The 20,678-nt window shown below is 39.6% G+C and overlaps 1 protein-coding gene across 1 annotated transcript in view; it reads left to right on the top strand.

Moving 5' to 3' along the window:
- Positions 1–19,545, top strand: part of gprc6a (G protein-coupled receptor, class C, group 6, member A) — a 30,457-nt gene extending 10,912 nt beyond the window's left edge. The window contains exons 3-6 of the mRNA XM_041187266.1: positions 1,003–1,848; positions 2,948–3,151; positions 14,050–14,173; positions 16,821–19,545. Of these exons, the coding sequence (XP_041043200.1) occupies positions 1,003–1,848; positions 2,948–3,151; positions 14,050–14,173; positions 16,821–17,902 (2,256 nt within the window). The 3' untranslated portion in view covers positions 17,903–19,545. The remainder of the gene's footprint in view (positions 1–1,002; positions 1,849–2,947; positions 3,152–14,049; positions 14,174–16,820) is intronic.
- The last annotated feature ends 1,133 nt before the right edge of the window (positions 19,546–20,678 follow it).

Raw genomic sequence — 20,678 nt, 5'->3', positions numbered from 1 at the left:
CTGAATGCTACTAGAAATAGCATCCTTGTGTGTTATATTGACTGTACAACATGCTGAGCTGATCACATCCCTATACAGAACTTGCAACTTCAGAATTGAAATATAACCTGCATTGGTATGATACTATTTGCCCCTGTAAAAATTGTCTCCCTTTTTCATCAGCCTGACCAATGTTTTATGGTTGCGTTTCTTATTTACAGTATCTTGGACGTTATCCTGTTCTTTTGTGTGGCACATAATTTTCAAATGAACAGTAATGAGATCATGCAGTGTTATTTGTTTGGAATGTAAAGCCTTCTTTGTAATTGCCAGACAAAGAAAAAGTATTTTTTTCTTTTCATTAAGTTCATTTATCACTGCCCATTCTGAAATGCTCGATATTTCTATGTACTTCAAATTATGTTTTGTAACATGCTGCATTTGGAATTTACAAAGCCATTATTTTCCTCCTAACTGAAAAAGCAAACAAAAATGATTGTTGCAAAAAGCTACTTGCACTGAATAACAGTTCTCTTCATAGGAGATACGATAGGGTGGGTGCTGGGAGGATGTCTCCTCTTGTGGGGGAGACTGAAACTATGGAAAACAGTTTATGAATAAGAGGTCTACCTTTTAAGTCAGATGAGGAGAAATCTTTTCTCTCAGAGGGTCGTTAGCCTGTGGAATTCTCTTCCGAAGAAAGTAGTGGAGGCTGGGTCTTTACATTTATTCAAGGCTGAGTTAGATAGATTTTTGACAGACAAGGGGGTCTAGGGTTATGGGGGGCAGGCAGGAAAGTGGAGCTGAGACCACAAACAGATCAGTCATGACTTTATTGAATGGTGGAGCAGGATTGAAGGGCCACATGGCCTACTCCTGCTTCAAATTCCTATGTTCATGTGGCCTTATATTTCGGCAAAATTATAATAAAATGATTGACTAATAACCTTAATTTATGAAGCGTACTATAAACGTAGATTTCAAAAGTAATACTTTCCTTCTCAACATTGAAATCTTTTACAGATCAGCTACTCAGCTTCTGCTAAAATCCTTAGTGACAAGGCTCGATTTCCTGCTTTTTTAAGAACTATTCCAAGTGATGGCTATCAAACCAAAGCCATGGTCAAGCTGGTTCAAAAATTCCAGTGGAACTGGGTGGGAACTATTGCAAGTGATGATGAATACAGCCGGTCTGGAATAGACAACTTTATTACCCAAGCAGAGAGCTTGGGTATATGCATTGCTTTTCAAGAAGTTATTCCATTTTATTCATCAATTCAAATAACTAATTCCAGAATAAAAGAAATAGCAAACATTATCATCAACCGAACAAGAGTGAACGCCATTGTTATTTTTGGAAAAGGTTCTCATGTCATTGAACTGTTTAGAATATTAGGCACTCACAACATAAGCAAAGTTTGGATTGCCAGTGACAGCTGGTCAACCAACAGTCACATTACTCACTTGGAGAACATTCAAAACATTGGGGATATTGTTGGATTTACATTTAAGAGTGGAAATATTTCCAAGTTTCAAAACTATTTGAAAAAATTACCAGTTAATGCTAAAAATTTTAACACATTTTTAGCAGAGTACTACAGGCTTCGAATGCTTTGTGCAAATGTTCAAAATGATGAGCTAGAGATGTGTATTTCAAACAATACGCATCATGTGGAGGTTGATAAACAAGCTGCCAATAAAGCCATGGAAATACAGCACCAGGAAGATGATTTTCTGGTGAATAATATTGAACCAGGTGTCATTTCCAACATACAGTGGTCGGTGACTGCTCTTGCTCATGCTCTTCGAAATCTACTAAAGTGTAATGAAGGAATTTGCTGGAAATCGTTTGATTTTGCACCTTGGAAGGTAAACCTTTATCCTACAGCACAAACAATGAATGACGTTATCCAAGTCACAGACACATGCTACAAATGTAGTTTTCATGTAAATCCTCGATGTATTTGTTTATTGACTCTCCTTTAAAGTGTATGGTGCTTTGCGGTCCTCTTCTATCTGAGTCAGGTATATTATTAGTAGTAAAAACAAAAAACTGCGGATGCTGGAAATCCAAAACAAAAACAGAATTACCTGGAAAAACTCAGCAGGTCTGGCAGCATCGGCGGAGAAGAAAGGAATTGACGTTTCGAGTCCTCATGACCCTTCAACAGGGCATGAGGTCTCGAAACGTCAACTCTTTTCTTCTCCGCCGATGCTGCCAGACCTGCTGAGTTTTTCCAGGTAATTCTGTTTTTGTTTTATATTATTAGTAGTGTTTGCACTGGGAAATGGCTTTTAACATGATGTTCAACATTAAATGAACATTCCCTCCCATTACTGTATGTTGATGATTTGGTATGGATAAGTGTAATGAAACCTATTATGAGTGGTACTACTGAAAGGGTCACGGGGATTTTCCTCAGCTATAGCTTGGGTCCTACCATGGTTTGCTGACCTTTCCAGGCTATTTACGCCTAAACCAAATGCTGTGGTTCCAATTAAGTTTAATTCTCCGTGGGCCAGCAAAAAGGGAGAATCTTTAAATTTATAATCTTACTTCTGTAATTTTCCACAAAATACCAGTTGTCATTCACGCTGTTGGTAAAAGGAAATTCTTCACCAAACAAGAAAACGATCAGTTTACTGCTTTCTTCTTTGTGAAATCCGGTTCTCTAACATGAATCTCGTTAAGCTTGAATTGCTTTCTGTATAATCCATAGTTTACCTACATGTGTCCTAGAAAAGAAATTGGTGGACAGAAATAAAAGCTATTTAATGCCTTTGAATGCCTTCAAAGAATTGTTTAGAACATTCACAGTAAAATTTCACAATTTTGATATTTATGCTGAAGGTTGTAATAGTAATACCCTGTAATTCAATGATGATTCATATTATTAGTTTATATTTTATTATTAGTGCTATTATTTTAAATAAATGCATTTTAATTACTCCTCAATTTTTCCTGCAGTTGTTGGAAGAGCTGAAGAAAGTCAACCTGACTGATGAAGGAACCAGGATCCAATTTGATCCTTCAGGAGATTTTATGTCTGGATATGATATTGTCATATGGAAATTTATCAGAGGCAAAATGGAGTTTAATCACATAGTTGCTGAATATAATATAAAGGAGGATAATATTAGAGTTAAAGATTCAAGGTTGAATAATTTAGAGGTAATTTTGTATAATATTAATAATTCTTAACTTTTACATTTTAGAGTTAAGCATAGTACATAGAAATTACAGCTAGCAATATTACCAATCATATGCTTAATGCACTGAAGACTTTCCTTTGTCTTCTGTTGTGACAGAAGTATTAATGCATGTTAACATAGTGAATGGATTCATGAATAGATTCATGTCATATCTCCATCCTCACTCCCCTTGTCCCTTCTTTCCCCTGAATTCATTGTCCCCCTGCTCACCCTAAACCTCCTCCATAAAAACTGTCCCACCTGAATTTATGTTCACTGTCTTGACCCTGTCATCTCCGATGGCCTCTCAACAGGTTACAGACAAGACCGTCTTCCTTATCCCACACACTGCCCACAGCTCTCTATCTCTTTCCAGCCTCATTTCTTTCTGTATTCACCCAACAGAAAAAAACTCAAATTACTTACAACTGTACTCTTAAACTTTCAACTGCCAAGGTTTAAACTCGAAATGCACCACAAAATTGTTGCAACCATCATTTTGCTCAACCATTCCTTCATGTACACCTTTGATGCCATTACTACCTCTTATCTCTCCCATTCTTTTAATTTCCCTGGCATGGCCCCAGCTTTGCTCCCTTATGTCTAAGAATGCAGATTTGAGCATATTGGTTTTAATTGTATCACCAGATCTGGTTGCACAGATGAATGCACCATCAAGCCTCACTCTCCCCCACAAAACTGTCCACTGCTACAGGATCACCCTGGAGAGCAGTGATAAGCTACAGTTTATTTTCTCCGCTATCACTTGTCTCCTTAAACCCTGCTCTCCTGCACTTTCCACCTTAAGCTCCAATAATGCAAGGAGTTCATAGACCTCTTAATTTCTTGAAGAATCTTTGGAAATTCAAAAATGATTATGCAGAGTCAATATGGTTTCATAAAAAGAAAAATATGTTTGACAAATCTTTTAGGTTTTTTTTGAGGGTGTAACTAGCAGGATAGGAAAGCAGGAAATAGTGAATGTGGTAAATTTGGATTTTCAGGTGATATTTGACATTGGGATCTTATATTAACATGGTTTGAGGTTTATTTAATGGACAGAAAACAGAGAACAGGTGGGTCTTTTGGGGTGGCACAGCTATTGCTTGGCTTCAGCTATTTACAATCTTTATCAATGATTTAAATAAAGGAACCAAGTGGAATATATTCAAGATGGCAGGTGATACAACATTAGGTGGGAAAGTAAGCTGTAAAGAGGATACAAAGAGGCTGCAAAGGGTTACAGACCAGTTAACTGACTAGACAAGAAGGCAGCAGATAGAATATAAGGTGCGGAAGTGTGAAATTATCACTTTGGTGGGAAGAATGGAAAAACAGGTGGTTACACAGGATATATCTAACAGGTGAGATTCTAGTATATGTTGATAAGCAGAGGGACTTGGGCATCCTTGTGCACGATTCATAGAAAGTTACTACATAGGTACAACAATTTCACACTTCTGTACCTCATATTCTATCTGCTGCCTTCTTGTCTAGTCACTTAACTGGTCTGTAACCTTTTGCAGCCTCTTTGTATCCTCTTCACAGCTTACTTTCCCACTTAATGTTGTATCGTCTGCCAGCATGAATATATTTCACTTGTTTCCTTCATTTAAATAGGTGCAACAAGCAATTTATGAAGACAAATGGTGTGTTAACCTTTATTGCAAGGAGTTTCAAGTAAAGCAGCCCTGCTGCAATTAAATAAGGCTTTGGTGACACTGCTTCTGAAGTAGTGTATACAGTTTTGGTCTCCTTTCCTAAGGAAGGTAATACTTGCCTTGAAGGGGAGTAGGAGAATGGGGTGTTGGGCAGATGGGTGGGGGAGAGGTGTGGTGGTGGTACATCGTCAAATCACTGGATTAATTCCTGGAATGAGAGGGAAGTCCTTTGAGGAGATATTCAGTATAATGGGCCTATATTCTCTGGAATTTGGAAGAATGAGACATGGGCCTGAATCTTCCATTCCACCCGCCCGCCACGCATAAAATGATGCTCGGTGATGTCACCGCACGTCATTCCGATCTTCAGTTTGGCAAGCACGCACTGGAGTCGGCTGTGTGCCTGCTGAACTGTCATAGGCCTATTAAGGCCATTAATCAACTAATAGAGGCATTTGTCAGGGCTGCCCGTCCAACCTTAAGGTTGGCAGGCAGGCGAAGAGCCCCCAGGCGGTCTTTGCATTTCTCATGAAACCTCATCGACGACAAGATGTCACACGAGATGGGACGTTAATAAATATCACAAAAACTTTATTAAAGTTTTTTAAAACCGACATGAAACCTCATCCTACTGGCGGATGAGTTTTCATGTTTTTTCGGAAACCTGCCGGGGCTCCTGGCCTGCCCGGAAACCCTAAGGTTGGACAGGCAGGGCTTTTAATTGATTTAACTATCCTGTCAATGGCTTCAATTGGCCACTGACAGGTAGGTGGGCGGACAGCTGATTGCGCTGTCCCCCCGCCTTCCTGAATATTTAAATGGGGCGGATGATGTCGAGTGTTCCCCCCAACATCATCCGGCATCATTTTCGTGTTGGTAAGTGGGCCCCACTCCCAGCTTGCTGACGGAAAAATTCTGCCTATGGTCTTTGGCTCTTAACACAGGTTCCCTGCCCTCACCATCAATTTCATTCCCCTTCCAACCATTGGCTCAGGATGAAATCTCACCATCCTCATTTGACCATGCATTCCCCCCCATCACAAAAGGTGTTTACTTGCATCTCCATAACTTTTTTTTTCAATTCATTGGATGTAGATATCACTGGTCAGGCCAGCATTTATTGCCCTTGCTCCAGAGGCATTTGAGAATCAACCACATTACTGTGGGTCTGGAGTTACAGGTAGGTCAGGCCAGCAGATTTCCTTTCCTTAAAAGACATTAGAAAACCAGATGGGTTTTTACAACAATCAGCAATGGTTTCATGGTCACCATCAGACTTTTAATTCCAGATTTTTTATTGAATTCAAATTCCATCATCTGCTGTGGTGGGATTCAAACCCTGGTCTCCAGAACATTACCCCAAGTCACTATATCACCAGTTGAGTGACAATACCATCTGCTTTCTGTCCCTAATTTCAGCTAATCTGCTGCTGAAACTCTCCTTCATGCCTTCATCACCTCAAGTTTGATTATCTCAATGTTCAGCCAGCCAACTTTCTCCCAGCTTTCAATCTGTAAATTTTTGCTCATCCAAACTCCACTACCAATATCCTATACTGTACCAAGTCCCATTCAGGCATTACATTTGCCTTCACTTGCAGTCCCCCAACACTTCAAATTTAAAATTTTTATCTTCATGGTTAAGTCACTTCATGACCTAATTCCTCACTAAATTCAAAACCTCTTGTAACCCTACAAACTTCAGAGCTCTCTGCTCCTCCAACTCTAGCCATTTGTGCAGCTCTCCTTCCTTTGCCCAAACATTTAACAACCATGACTTCAACCGTTCATGCTCTAGAATTTCCTGCCTAAGCGCCCTCACCTCCCCATCTCTCTTTTCTCCTTTAAGACCCTCCTTACAATCTAATCTTTGTCCAAGCTTTTATACATCTCTCCCAGCATCTCAAATTTGTGTGTGACCATTTTTTTGAATCACTTTAGTAGGATATTTTATTTTAAATGCATTACATAAGTGCAAGTTTCTGTTGTTGAGTATATAGCGTTTAATATCATTAATGTAATTCCTGGTCTGTGTTGTCAAGCTTTAAAACTGTAGGGTCAAGGATTGCTGTGGAATTGTCCACTTCTGCATGCATCAGCTGATGATTTTCCACATTTTGAAGTAAAATCATGGGTGAGCAAGTTTAAAACAGAAAAGCTAATTTAATGAAGTTGTATTAGATTGATAGTCAAAACAGTTATACCTTTAAGGTTTGTCCCTGTATCCTAGGATGTAGTTGAGTTTGGTGATTGATTTCATTCTCTTAGGGCAATTGATTTTGATTCAGCGGCAAGCACTGTTCCTGATTTTCAATTTTTCATTAGGTACATAAGCGGTAACTTTCAACTTAAGTCAGAGATGAAAAACTGGGGGTATCAGATTGGCCATCTGTTACATTATCTACCTGATTCACTTTCCCATTGACTTCAATGGATAGGAAAATCAGTCAAGGTGTATAAAAGACGGCAGGTCCAAGGGCACCAATTTTTTGCCCTTCAATAAAAAGCAAAATACTGCAGAAGGAAAACTAGAAAACTCTGGAACCTCTCAGCATATCAGACAGGATCTGCTGCCAGGCAGTCCAAGAGAAACAGGCAGGTTCCCTTGGGAGCCTCCTGGGGTCCCACTTGCTAATCGGTTTTCCGTTTTGGTTACTGGTGAAGTTGGGTCCTCAGAGGAGTGCAGTCAGGACCAAGTTTGTGGCACCATGAGTGGGAGGAAGAATAAAGGAAAAGCAATAGTGATAGGGGATTCATTAGTTAGGGGAACAGATGGGTGTTTTTGCGGCCATAGACGTGACTCCAGGATGATATGTTGCCTCCCTGGTACCAGGGTCAAGGATGTCACCGAGCAGCTGCAAAGATTGTGGTTCACATTGGTACTATTGACTTACGTAGGAAGCGGGATGTGGTCCAGCGTTCAGAATTTAGGGAGCTAGGTCAGAAATTAGTAAGCAGGACCTCAAATGTAATAATCTCTGGATTACGCCCAGTGCCACCTGCAAGTGAGTACCGAAACAGGAGGATGAGGCAGATGAATGTGTGGCTGAAAGATAGTGAAGGAGAGAAGGCATTAGATTCCTGGGACACTGGGGCTGGCTCCGGGGGAGATGGAACCTGTACAAGCCGGACAGGTTGCACCTGAACAGAGCCTGGCTTGATTTCCTTGCGAGGTGTTTTGCTACTGCTGTTGGGAGACCTTTAAATTAACTTAGCAGGGTGTTGCATGGGAACCAGGAGAGAATATTAGAAAGGAATACCAGCATGAACAAAATACTGGGAGAGACAGGTCGCACTAGTATAGAGAATAATAAGACGTTCAGAAAAAATAGGAAAGGAGGAAAAGGAGGAGGGGTGATGGTATTGGTTAACGAGAGTATTGCAGTGCTGGAGAAAGAGGATGTCCCAGAGAGTTCAAGGACAGAATCAATTTGGCTAGAGCTAAGGAATAAAAAGGGTGCAGTTACATTGCTTGGAGTAGTCTATAGACCCCCAACTAGTGAGGAGGATGTAGAGGTACAAATCTGCAAGAAAATTACAGAGAGATGCAAGCATTATAGAGTAGTTATAATGGGGGACTTTAATTACCTGAATCTGGACTGGGACAGTGGTAGTGTAGAGGGCGGTGAGGGGAAAAAGTTCCTAGATTGTGTTCAGGAGAATTTTCTACAGCAGTATGAGTCCAATCCAACAAGGAAGGGTGCACTGTTGGACCTGGTTCTTGGAAATGAGATAGGCCAAGTAGATCAAGCATCAGTGGGGGAACATTTAGGAAACAATGATCATTATATCATAAGGTTTAGGATGACGGTAGAAAAGGACAATGTGTAATCCAGAGTAAGAATAATTAACTGGGGGAGAGCCGACTTCAATGGGGCAAGAACGGATAGACTAGAACCAAAGGCTGGCAGGAAAAGCAGTAGCTGAGCAATGGTCTACCTTCAAAATAGAATTGATTTGGCACAGTCAATGTATATTCCCTCAAAAGGGAAAGGTAGGGCAAACAAATCCAGAGCTCCCTGGATGAAAAAGGAGATCGAAATTAAGATAGAGAAGGAAAAGTGTGCGTATGACAGGTGTGAGGTAGAAAATATAGTTGAGAACTAAGTGGAATACGGAAGGTTCAGAGGGGAGGTGAAAAATCAAATAAGAGAAGCAAAAAGGGGTTTGAGAAAAGACTGGCAGCCAACATAAAGGGGAATTCCAAAGTCTTCTATCGACACATAAATAATAAGAGTGGAAAAAGGAGGAGTAAGGCTGATTAGGGACTAAAACAGAGATTTTCACATGGAGGAAGGGGGCATGGCTGAAGTGTTAAATGAATACTTGGCATCTGTCTTTACTGAAGCAGATGCTACTGAGGCCACAGTGACAGAGGAGGAAACTCTATCATCAGAAGGTTTCAAAATTGATAAAGAGGAAGTGTTGGATAAATTGTCAGTACTTAAAGTTGACAAGGCACTGGAACCGGATGAGATGCATCCAAAGATATTGAAGGAAGTAAGAGTGGAAATTACCATAATCTTTCAGACTCAGGGAAGGCACCAGAGGGCTAGAGAATTGTAAACATTACACCCTTTTTCAAAAAAAGTTGTAAGGGTAAGTTTGCAATTACAGACCAGTCAGTTTAATTTCAGTTGTGGGCAAGATTCTAAAAACAATCATTCAGGATAGAATTAGTAGTCACATGGAAAAATGTGGGTTGATTAGGAAGAGCCAGCATGGATTTCTAAAGGGGTAATCATGTTTAACTAAATTGCATTAGTTTTTTAAAGAGATAGCACAGAGGGTAAATAAGGGTAATGCTATTGATGTGGTGTACATGGACTTTCAAAAGGCATTTGATACAGTACCACACAATAGACTTGTGAGAAAAGTTATTGCTCATGGAATAAAAGGGACAGTAGCAATGTGGATACAAAATTGGCTGACTAATAGGAAACAGAGGGTAGTGGTCAATGGATATTTTTTGGGCTGGAGGAAAGCTTGTAGTGCAGATCCCCAGGCATCAGTATTGGGACCCTTGCTTTTCTAGATATATATTAATGATCTAGATCTTGGCATGCAGAGGAAATTTCAATTATATGAAACTTGGAAGCATTGTAAACTGTGAGGAGGAAGGTGTAGAACTTTGAAAGGACATAGACAGTGGTGGAGTGGACAGACAGGTGGCAGATGAAGTTCAATGTGGAGAAGTGTGAGAGGTGTTGTATTTTGGTAGGAAAAACATGGAGAGACAATATAAAATAAGGGGTACAATTCTTAAGGGTGTGCAGGAGCAGAAGGACCTGGTTGTATATGTGCATAGATCATTGAAAGTGGCAGGACAGGTGGAGAGAGCAGTTAATAAAGCATACATTATCCTGGGCTTTATTGATAGAGGCATAAGGTACAAGAGCAGGGAGGTTACACTGAGCTTATATAAGGCATTAGTTAGACTTCAGCTGGAGTATTGTGCACAGTTCTGGGTACCACACTATGAGAAGGATGTGAATGCATTGGTGAGAGTACAGAAGAAACTTACAAGAATGGTTCCAGGGATGAGAAACTTGTGTTATGAAGAAAGATTGGAGAGGTTGGGACTGTTCACCTTGGAGAGTAGGCTAAGAGGAGATTCAATAGAGGTGTTCAAAATCATGAGGGGACTGGATAGTGTAGATAGAGAGAAACTGTTCCTGCTTGTAAAAGGATCGAGAATGAGAGGGCACAGGTTTAAAGTGATTTGCAAAAGAAGCAAATGCGATACGAGAAAAATCTTTTTCATGAAGTGAGTGGTTCGGGTCTGGAATGCATTGCCTGGAAGTGTGGTGGAGACAGGTTCAATCGAGGCATTCAAGAGGGCATTAGATGATTATTTGAATAGAAACAATGTGAAGGGGTATGGGGAAAAGGCAGGAGATTGGCACTAAGTCATAAAGCTCATTTGGAAGCCAAGTGGCTTCCTTCTGCACCATAACAATTCTATAATTCTGTAATTCTGGGGCAAAAGACGCATATTGATGTTTTGGGTGTCAGAATTGGAAGACATTACAGATGAACAGCATTTGAAAAGGATCACGGGGAAGGGATGAGATAATACATGTAAACACAGAGTAGAAATTAAATGCTTTATAACGTTTAAATGGAGGACAGGAGAGGATTAAATGACCGGATATTTTAGTATGAAACAATAGGAGGTTTTATGAGAGAAACTAATGAATATGGAATATAATCAATCCCTTGCTCACCCTGGAGTAGAGTTACAATTTTGGCCTCAATCAACAATTCCTGCATGAATTGTGCCCAAAATTATGCCTGTTTGAAAAGTTTTTTCCCCCATGAGTTTCCACTCAAACTTGTTTCCACAGCACTGAATCTGTCATGAGCTGGTGCAATCAGGCAGCGTTTTAAAACATATTTTCTTAAAATGCTGTTTCTGAATATTTTTGAAGAGTGGTAACTTGGTAATGTTTAATTAAAACAGAAGAAGATGGGTTTATAAAGAAAAGCATTTTAATGCACCATTTCTCAGTAACTTGATTTTAAATTACTAAAAATCACTTTTAAAAAGTATATATAAATCAATTTTCTACATAGATTGAAGCCAGTTTCTTAGTAAATTAAGAGAGATAATATTCAAAAGCTTTTAAAATGGACATTTTGGTGTCCTTGAGCAGTGAAAGCAAGCATGCAGGTGCAGCAAGCAGTTAAGAAGGCAAATGGTATGTTGGCCTTCATTTTTAGAGGACTTGAGTACAGGAGCAAGGATGCCTTACTGCAGCTGCACAGGGCCATGGTGAGACCACACTTGGAGTATTGCATGCAGTTTTGGTCTCCTTACCTAAGAAAAGACATACTTGCCATAGAGGGAATGCAGTTCACCAGACTGATTCCTGGGATGGCAGGATTGTCGTATGAGGAGAGATTGAGTTGACTAGGACTGTATTCACTGGAACTTGGAAGAATGAGAGGGGATCCCATTGAAATGTATAAAATCCTGACAGGGTTGCTCAGGCTGGATGCAGTGAAGATGTGTCCTCTGGCTGGGGGAGTCTAGAACAAAGAGCCACAATCTCAGGATCCAGGGTAGGCCATTTAGGACTGAGAAGAGGAGGAACTTCTTCACGCAGAGGGTGGTGAACCTGTGGAATTCTCTGCCACGGAGGGCTATGTGGGCCAAGTCACTGAATATATTTAAGAAGGAAATAGATTTCTAGACTCTAAAGGCATCAAGGGGTATGGGGAAAGAACGGGTGTACGGAGTCGAGGGATCAGTCATGATCATGTGAATGTCAGAGCAGGCTCAAACGGCCAAATGACTTACTCCTGCTTCTATTTTCTATGTTTATATGTGTTGCCTGCGGACTAGAAAGCCGGCGTGAACTCCACGTTGCCTCTTTTAGAGAAGGTCCGACGAATTAAGAGCCACTCAGGCGCTTAACTGGACAGCAGCAGTCCTTCGTCGGGACCAAGGATCCCGTGCCGGGATTCCTGCCCACCGAGAGCTGCCGCCAACCAGAAATCAGCAGCTCTATTGAAAGGCAGCACCACTGGGGAGGTGGTGGCTGCTGCTGGTATGACACCCACCCGAGGTCAAGCGTGGAATTTTACAGCTCCCCACCAGTATAGTTGAAGGTGAGTGAGGCATGTAAAGTAAAGCAGGTGGCCAGCCCACCGCCTTCCCGCTCACTCCCAAACTGTCCCCCATGTTCTGGGTAAGTCATCATATACTGCTTGCCCTTAGGCCTATTGAGGTCTTTAAGTTGCCAGTTAAAGGCTAGGTAGGGACCTCATTTTGCCTCTACTGCCATAATACATCAGGCAGGGGAAGGTGCAACTTTTACAGCTCAGGCTCAAAACCGGGAAGCAAGTGGAGGGACTTTCTTAGGGGGGGTCTCCTGTGCCTACTGGGGGCACCCTGCCTCCAACATGGTAACCCCCTTTGTGAGTCACTGCTGGCCTTTAAAGCCCTCCCCTCCCACCCTACAAGCGTCCCCAATCCTTCCCTCAACAAAATCCCCAGACCTACCATCATCCTTTTTGGACTCATTGTAGTCCCAGCAACGTGCACTACTGTGTTCTGGCACTGCAGAGATTACTCAGCTGCCTATCAGTCAACAATGCCCCTCAGCAAGGTCCTCCATTCCCGATGTCAGTTCTTCCAATCATGCACTGAGTACCTTTGAATGATGGGACCATCTTGGGAGCCAGCAAGCAACTCTGCATACCCACCCACTGGCGGGTTAATATCAATGACAGCGAGATAAGGCCCTTAATTGGGCATTAATTGGCATTGGGTCGGGAAGGCTGTCCAGATGCTTCCTGCCATGGATTTAATGAAGTGGAGGCGGGAAGGCAGCAGAGTCTCCACCCACCAGCCTCTAGCCTGATTAAATGTTACCACCACCAAACTCGCCACATGGAAAGGTATTAAATTCCTCCCCTTATTCCCAAAAGATCACAGATGCTTGAGTTGTGTTGGAGGCAGATTGTGCTTAAATCTTTGGTACTGGCTACACTGACTTAGACTGAGTTGCATTGTAAAACAGACATAATCAAGCAGAAACTCCATGATTTTCATCTTTTGAATAATCTACAAATATTTGGCAGTAAATATGTATGGCCATTAGATTAACTACAATAACTTTTTTTAAAGTAATTTTTAACTGATTAGACCTGACATTGGCTGAAAGACAAAGTAAGGAAATGCTAATGAGCAGAACTGATTAGGCTATTTACTGATGATTAAATAAGGATATGAAAATTACACTATTTTCAGTTGAAAATATACAATAACCAATAGTTATGCACCAGATTTCCGAGTCCTGCTTGTGGCGGGTGGGACTGGAAAATCTCGGTCTTGATTCTTATATGTTAAGGTGGGTTCATAATTAATTGGTTTAATTAATTAATTGGCTAGCAAATGTTTAAAGCACACAAGTTACCACTTTTCAACTAGATATTCTTTTTACATTGGTTGAAATTTTCCATTCGCTTGACAATTTTCCTTCTTGAAAATTTTGCTTAATTTAGTTTAGAACAACCAAATTGGCCTCAGCATTACTCCAAGCTGGACTTGCTTCAACCATATAAAGCTGCCTCTGTTTGCTTTTAAGCTTATAATTAACTAGCATATTATAACCTTAGTTGAAAGTATAATTAGATATTGCATTTTGTGATTGTAGTACTTACTAGATATTTTCTGCATTTCTAAATATTATTTTCATTTTTGTAAAAGGTTATCACATCTAATTGCTCAAACCAGTGTCAACCAGGGCAAATAAAGTTGTCATCTGAAAGCCAGCACACATGTTGCTACAGTTGTGCAAATTGCAGTTCCAATACATACTCTGAAACAAGTGGTAGGTAATAAACAAATCCATCTGTAAATTATTGTCTACATCATTTATTTGTGCAGTCATGCACTATACCACATATGTGAAGTATGAGTGGTAAAAGGGAGGAGACGATATTTTTGCATCAATAAGCTTCTAATGGAAGCAATGCACTAGTCATGTACTTTCCAAGTCTTCCACCTCTATAGCCACATCCACAGTGAGATAATGTAGCTTTTAACAGAATCTTGAAGAAGAAAGCAATCCTAATAGAATCTATGCTACAGAATTTGAGCCGTAAGGATACATTCACTGGGTTGCTGGGTCAACATCCTGGAACTCCCTCCCTAACAGCACTGCAGGTGCACATACACCACATGGACTGCAGTGGTTCAAGAAGGCAGCTCACCACCACCTTCTCAAGGGAAATTAAGGGATGGGAAATAAATGCTGGCCTAGCCAATGATCCCCACATCAGTTGAATGAATAAAAAAAAAAATCATTCCATGCATCTCACAACAGTGTACATTTTACACTGAAAATTTTTTGACCAATTTTTTTTCCCTCCTCGGCTCTCTGATGTATAATTGAATGAGGAAATGGCAGAGGTATTTTTAAGTCTGTCTTCACAGTAGAAGACACAAAGTTTCATATAGAAATTGGCAGTAACCTAGGGGCTATATAGAGTGTGGAAATTAAGGAAATTAATAACAGCAGAGAAAAAGTATTAGAAAATTTAAGGGACTAAAATCTGACAAATCCCCTGGACCTGATGGTCTACACCCTAGGATTCTAAAAAGGATAGCTGCAGAGATAGTGATGTGCTAGCTATGATTCTCCAGAATTCCCTAGATTTGGGAATGGTCCCATCAGATTAGATGTTGGCAAATGTTACACCACTTCTCAAGAGAGAGAGAGGGAAAACAGTGAACTACGGGCCAATTAACTTACGACACTTGTTGGGAAAATGCTGGAATCTATTATTAAGGAAAATGATTAGGTCAACATAGTTTTATAAAGGAAAATCCTGTTTGCCAAATTTATTTGTGTCTTTGAGGATGTAACTAATAAGGTAGATAAAGGGGAACCAGTAGATGTAGTATACCTGGATTTCCAAAGGCGTTCAATAAGGTGCCATACCAAAGGTTAATAGGCAAAATAAGGGCTCATGGAGTTGAGGGTAATATATTAGCATGGATAGAGATTGGTGAAAGGACAGGAAGCAGAGAGTGGGCATAAACAGAGCATTTTCAAGCTGGCAGGCAGTGAATACTGGAGTGCTGCAAGGATCAGTGCTGGGGCCTCAACTATTTACAATCTATAATATTGACTTAGGTAAAGAGACAGAGAGTGACATATCTAAGTTTGATGATGATGAAAAGCTAGTTGGAAAGGTAAGCTGTGGGGAGGACACAGAAAGGCTGCAAAGACATGTAGACAGGTTAAATGAGTGGGCAACAAGATGGCAGATGGAATATAGTGAAGGTAAGCGTGAAGTTATTCACTTTGGTCATAAGAATATAAAAGCAGAATATTTTTTAAAAAGTGAGAAACTTTTAAGTGTTGATGCTCATACCAAGAATGCAGAAAGCTAGCATGCAAATATGGCAAGCAATTAGGAAGGCAAATTGCCTTTATTGCAAGGGGATTGGAATACAGGAATAAGGAAGTATTGCCACAGTTGTACAGGATTTTAGTGACACCATATCAGGAATACCTTATGCAGCTTTGGTCTCCACATTTAAGAAAGGAGATACTTGCATTGGAGGCAGTACAATGAACGTTCACTAAGTTGGTAACTGGGATGAGGGGGTTCCCTATGATGAAAGGCTGAGTAAATTGGGCCTATATTCTCTGGAGTTTAAAAGAATGAGAGGCAATCTCATTGAAACATAAAATATTCAGAAAGGGCTTGATAGGGTAGATGCTGAGAGATTGTTTGCCCTGATCAGGGAATCTAAAACATGGGGGTACTGTCTCAGAATAAGAGGTTGATCATTTAGGACTGAGATGAGGAGGTTCACTCAAAGGGTTGTGAATCTTTGGAATTCTCTACCCCAGAGGGCTGTGGATGCTCCATCCTTGGATACATTTAAGGCTGGAATAGACAGATTTTTGGTCTTTCAGGAAATCAAGGAATATGGGGAGCGGGCAGGGAAGTGGAGTTGAAATCCAAGATCAGCTATGGTCGTACTGAATGGTGGAGCAGGCTCGACCGGCCACGTGGTCTACTGCTCCTGATTCTTGTGTCCAGTGACTGCAGGCAGGATATTCAACCAAGATGAAAATCACAGCCAACCTTATCTAGTTTTTGCTTGTAATTCATACAAAGACACAATCTTTTCCCTCCAGAAAGCTTACTGAGCAGTGTTTAGGAGTAAAAGTCTGGCCTATGTCCTTTTCCTAATGTCAACTATAGCGTTCTTACCACCGTCGTAGCTCAGATCATCTAAGTTATCAAGGACCAGGGATAGCACCTGGGACCATTTTGGACCATGTTGTTCAATTGTTCACTAGGCAAAGTCATTCAGTTTGTGGAAGAACAATCGCAAATAGGATTAAAAGAACACATGGGTAGACCACAACAAACCTTTTTCCACTAAGACCAGAAGGACAGCTTAACTGAATAATTTGGTATGTTAATTTTTATAATTTTTGATCTTCTTCATTTCAGATGCACTGCAATGTTATCCTTGTCTAGCAGATGAGTGGGCACCGAGTGGAAGTGCAAGTTGCCACAAAAAACGCAATGTATTTCTTGACTGGGGGAATGGATTTTCTATTGTACTGCTAACTCTTTCGGCCTCTGGAATTGTTTTGATCATTGTAATAGCAGTTATCTTTACTAAGAATGTCAACACACCAGCTGTTAAATCCAATGGTGGTACCATGTCTTTCATTATGCTCACCTCTTTATTACTCAGTTTTTTAAGTGTTGGGTTTTTCATTGGAAAACCAAATGATACTACTTGCAGAAGCAGGCAGTGCTTATTTGGCATCAGCTTTACTCTTGCTGTTTCATGTGCTCTGGCAAAATCACTTAAAATACTACTAGCATTCAACTTTAACCCAGCGAATCAAAATCAGTTGAAGAATTTGTACAATTCCGGGCTCATCACAGGTTTCTGCACTGGACTTCAGGTTGTCATTTGCACAATGTGGTTGGTTTTTAATGGCCCAAGAGTTAACAAGGATGTCAGCAGATTGCAAAAGGAAATTTTGGTGGAGTGTAGTGAGGGCTCTTATGTAGCATATGCTGTTATGTTAGGGTATATAGCATTCCTTGCACTGATTTGTTTTACATTTGCCTTTAAAGGTAGAAAGTTGCCAGAAAACTACAATGAGGCCAAGTTTATTACATTTAGCATGTTGATTTACTTCATTTCATGGATTACATTTGTACCTGTTTATGTAACCACTCATGGCCTGTATCTCCCAGCAGTGGAAGTAGTTGCAATTTTATCTTCAACTTATGGGATATTATGCTGCCAATTTTTCCCAAAGTGTTATATTATTCTGTTTAAGAAAGAATGTAACACTACCACCTCATTTTTGAAAAATCTCTTTGACTATTCACTGAAAAGCACAAACATTGTAACAAACAGTCAATTTTCACGAAACCATTCAGTACATGCCAGATCTTGCAAGTCCATCAAAAATAACAACAGTCACAATACATTAAGCATCACTTCTGATTCTTCTGTACAAAGCAACAGAATCACTGGTGTTTCAAGGAAAAGATGTTCTAGTTGGTAAATGCTTAAATGATAAAAACGATTTGCACTCAGAATAGTCACTTCATATTGAAGGTATTTTAGGTTTGAATCTACGTTATGGCCAGTTTAATTCTGCCCACTATAATGCTAATGCGCTTTGTAATTTTTTGATCTCGGTTGCCAAATGAGATGGCTCAGAATAACAAAGGATTGTACTTTTGTGGTAAGCCAGAGACTGACTTTCCCACATCACAAATATAACACTTCAGTCCAAGATGGAAGTCTATTACTCATTGACAGAAGCACAAAGTCATTTATTACCCATACAGCTATCCTTTCTGATGAGGACGTAATGCATACAATTAATGATCAAGGTTAGAGATGGGATGACTGTGATGCCAATTGATCTTTGCTACCTTTTTTGCAATAAAATCTCTGAATCTTGAATCATCACTGGATATCAGAGAAATTACATAATGTGAATCTACACAATGTAAATTTCCTGATACGTTAATTTTATATAATTTCCAATTTCAAACAATAACTCCTAAGAAATTCTTTCTCAAGAAAATTATGGAAAATAGTTTTTTTTGTATTAATATCTCCCATTCTTCATTTTCCTTTCCTTACACCATCACATAAAAACCATCACCAAATGCCCTGCAGCAAAACAATAAGGCTCACCAGAGTCCTTTCAGGAATGCCAAAGATATGCCACCATCACCCAAAACTCAAGAACAAAGAATAAGGTATCATCTCACATCTTAGATCCTCTTATTCCATGACATGGGTGCTGTTCAGCAGCCTGTTTTCTGGCCTCTCAAAGTGCTGCACTGTGTTCATTCCTGAGGAGATTCTGATGAGCAGATTCTGGAGTGAATCAGCAGCTGATTCTCCATGTTGATTACTCTGTTTGAAAGTACCAGATGATAAACTCAGTATGTAAGGAAACCTTGCAGATGATCTTAAAGTCTAACATCAAATTGTATCACCAGATTGATCCACAGCTTGTAGTTTGGTGATTATACTATACAAAGAGAAGCTTCTCAGTGTAATGTTTAAAATAGTTCACCTCTGGCAATATGGCAAAAACACATTGGGCTGAGTAGACCAGTAAATTAAAAACCGTAAAGAAATGGGTAAATTACCACAGCCGATCAGACACCAATCAAAACTACTTTTAAATTAATATTCTGTGAGTTCTGTTTTTGGTAATGTATATATATATATATATAAATACTGAATATTTCGATCTTGAAATTTACATTTGTGAAATTACAAATCATAGCATTTTTACTCAATAGAAATTGTAATCTCCTTATTAATATTGTCCCTAGGTGTAGTCTCTCAAATATCTCTTATAACTGTACAGACAAAAATGCTTGCCACTAACAACAGACAAAACTAATGTACACGTGGACTACACAAGACCCATACTATTCAAAATATTATTTATACCTCTAGCCACTAGCAACTTGGAATCATCTTAGTACTAAGTAACTTGATTATTATAGATCACAGCTGTGTATGTAATGCTACATTTTTATTGATATATTTCAATTTTACTTCTTAAAGGTAAAGGGGAATATACAAATATCTCAGAATAATATGTACAAATGTAATACATTATTATTTTTTGAATGCATTGCAAATTATTGTTTAAATAAACCTAAGATCAAATTACGTCTTTTGTTTGTTTGTGACATCCTTATGCTTTACTATACTGTGGAATTATTCTAGAAAAACATATATGGCCTGGAATTTCCTGGATTGCATCTACATGGAAAGTTACACCCTTTTTGCACACAAATCTTGTTGATGGGAATTTACACAAGAAAAAAAATACTTAAACAATTGGGGCTTAAGAAAAGTGCAAACCATACACTAACTTTCTTTTTAGGCCACACTTTGCCTCACTAACACATTGAAAATTAAAGTTTGAAACCATGAAATCAACATCAATGCCTAATAAACACAATAACCTGGAGTTTTCACATTGGGTGCAATCAGCGATCCAGTCATAAACAGTGCCCAAAACTGCTCAACTTGCGAAGTGTTTTTTTTTTGCCAAGTTTCTTCTGAAACTCATTTAGATATCCGGCAGTATTTTAGATTATAATTATTTTTTTAGAGAAAATTTTGCTTCAATATGAATGGGTTTATCACAGACTATAAATATTTTTAATTAGAGTGTCTAGTGTACCACCTGCTAGTACAGGTACACTCAAAACTGGCAGCCTCAGGTCCGAGGTCATTCTGGATTTTAGATTTTGCTGGATTTCAGGTTGGGCACTTTGGACATGGATAGTTTGGGCTAATCTGCGGTCGGGTGGGGTCAAGGGTCTCTTGGAATGTGGGAACAGACTGGCACGCAAGTGGCGAAGCAGATAACAAGTCCGGCTCCATGCAGCACCTAGCCAAGTTTTCCAGGTGAGTTAATTTTAATTGAATAGAATAAAAAAAAATGATGCATGGCACATTCTAAAAATGTCCAGTTTTTGGACAACTCTAGTCTTTAAACAGCCAGTTTTGGGAAAGTGTACCTGTAACACAATTTTCATTAACTGAAAATAAACTTTCAAAAAAAACTATACAGGATGGATTGTTCATTATATTGATGTATGGCAGTCAACTTCTTAGTAAAGTAAGGAATGATTATATTCAAAAGCTTTCAAAATGTGTCTATTAGTTCCTTACGTTATAAGAACAATATAATTTTAAGAGTTTCCTTGGCGCCCCGAAAACAGGTGCTTTTAATGGAAACTTGCAGTGGTGATTAACTTGATCTGGAAGCGTGCCGGTTTGTGGATAAGGCC

This window comes from Carcharodon carcharias, chromosome 5 (assembly GCF_017639515.1).
Source record: "Carcharodon carcharias isolate sCarCar2 chromosome 5, sCarCar2.pri, whole genome shotgun sequence".
NCBI lineage: Eukaryota > Metazoa > Chordata > Chondrichthyes > Lamniformes > Lamnidae > Carcharodon > Carcharodon carcharias.
This window is presented reverse-complemented; position numbering and strand designations above follow the sequence as displayed.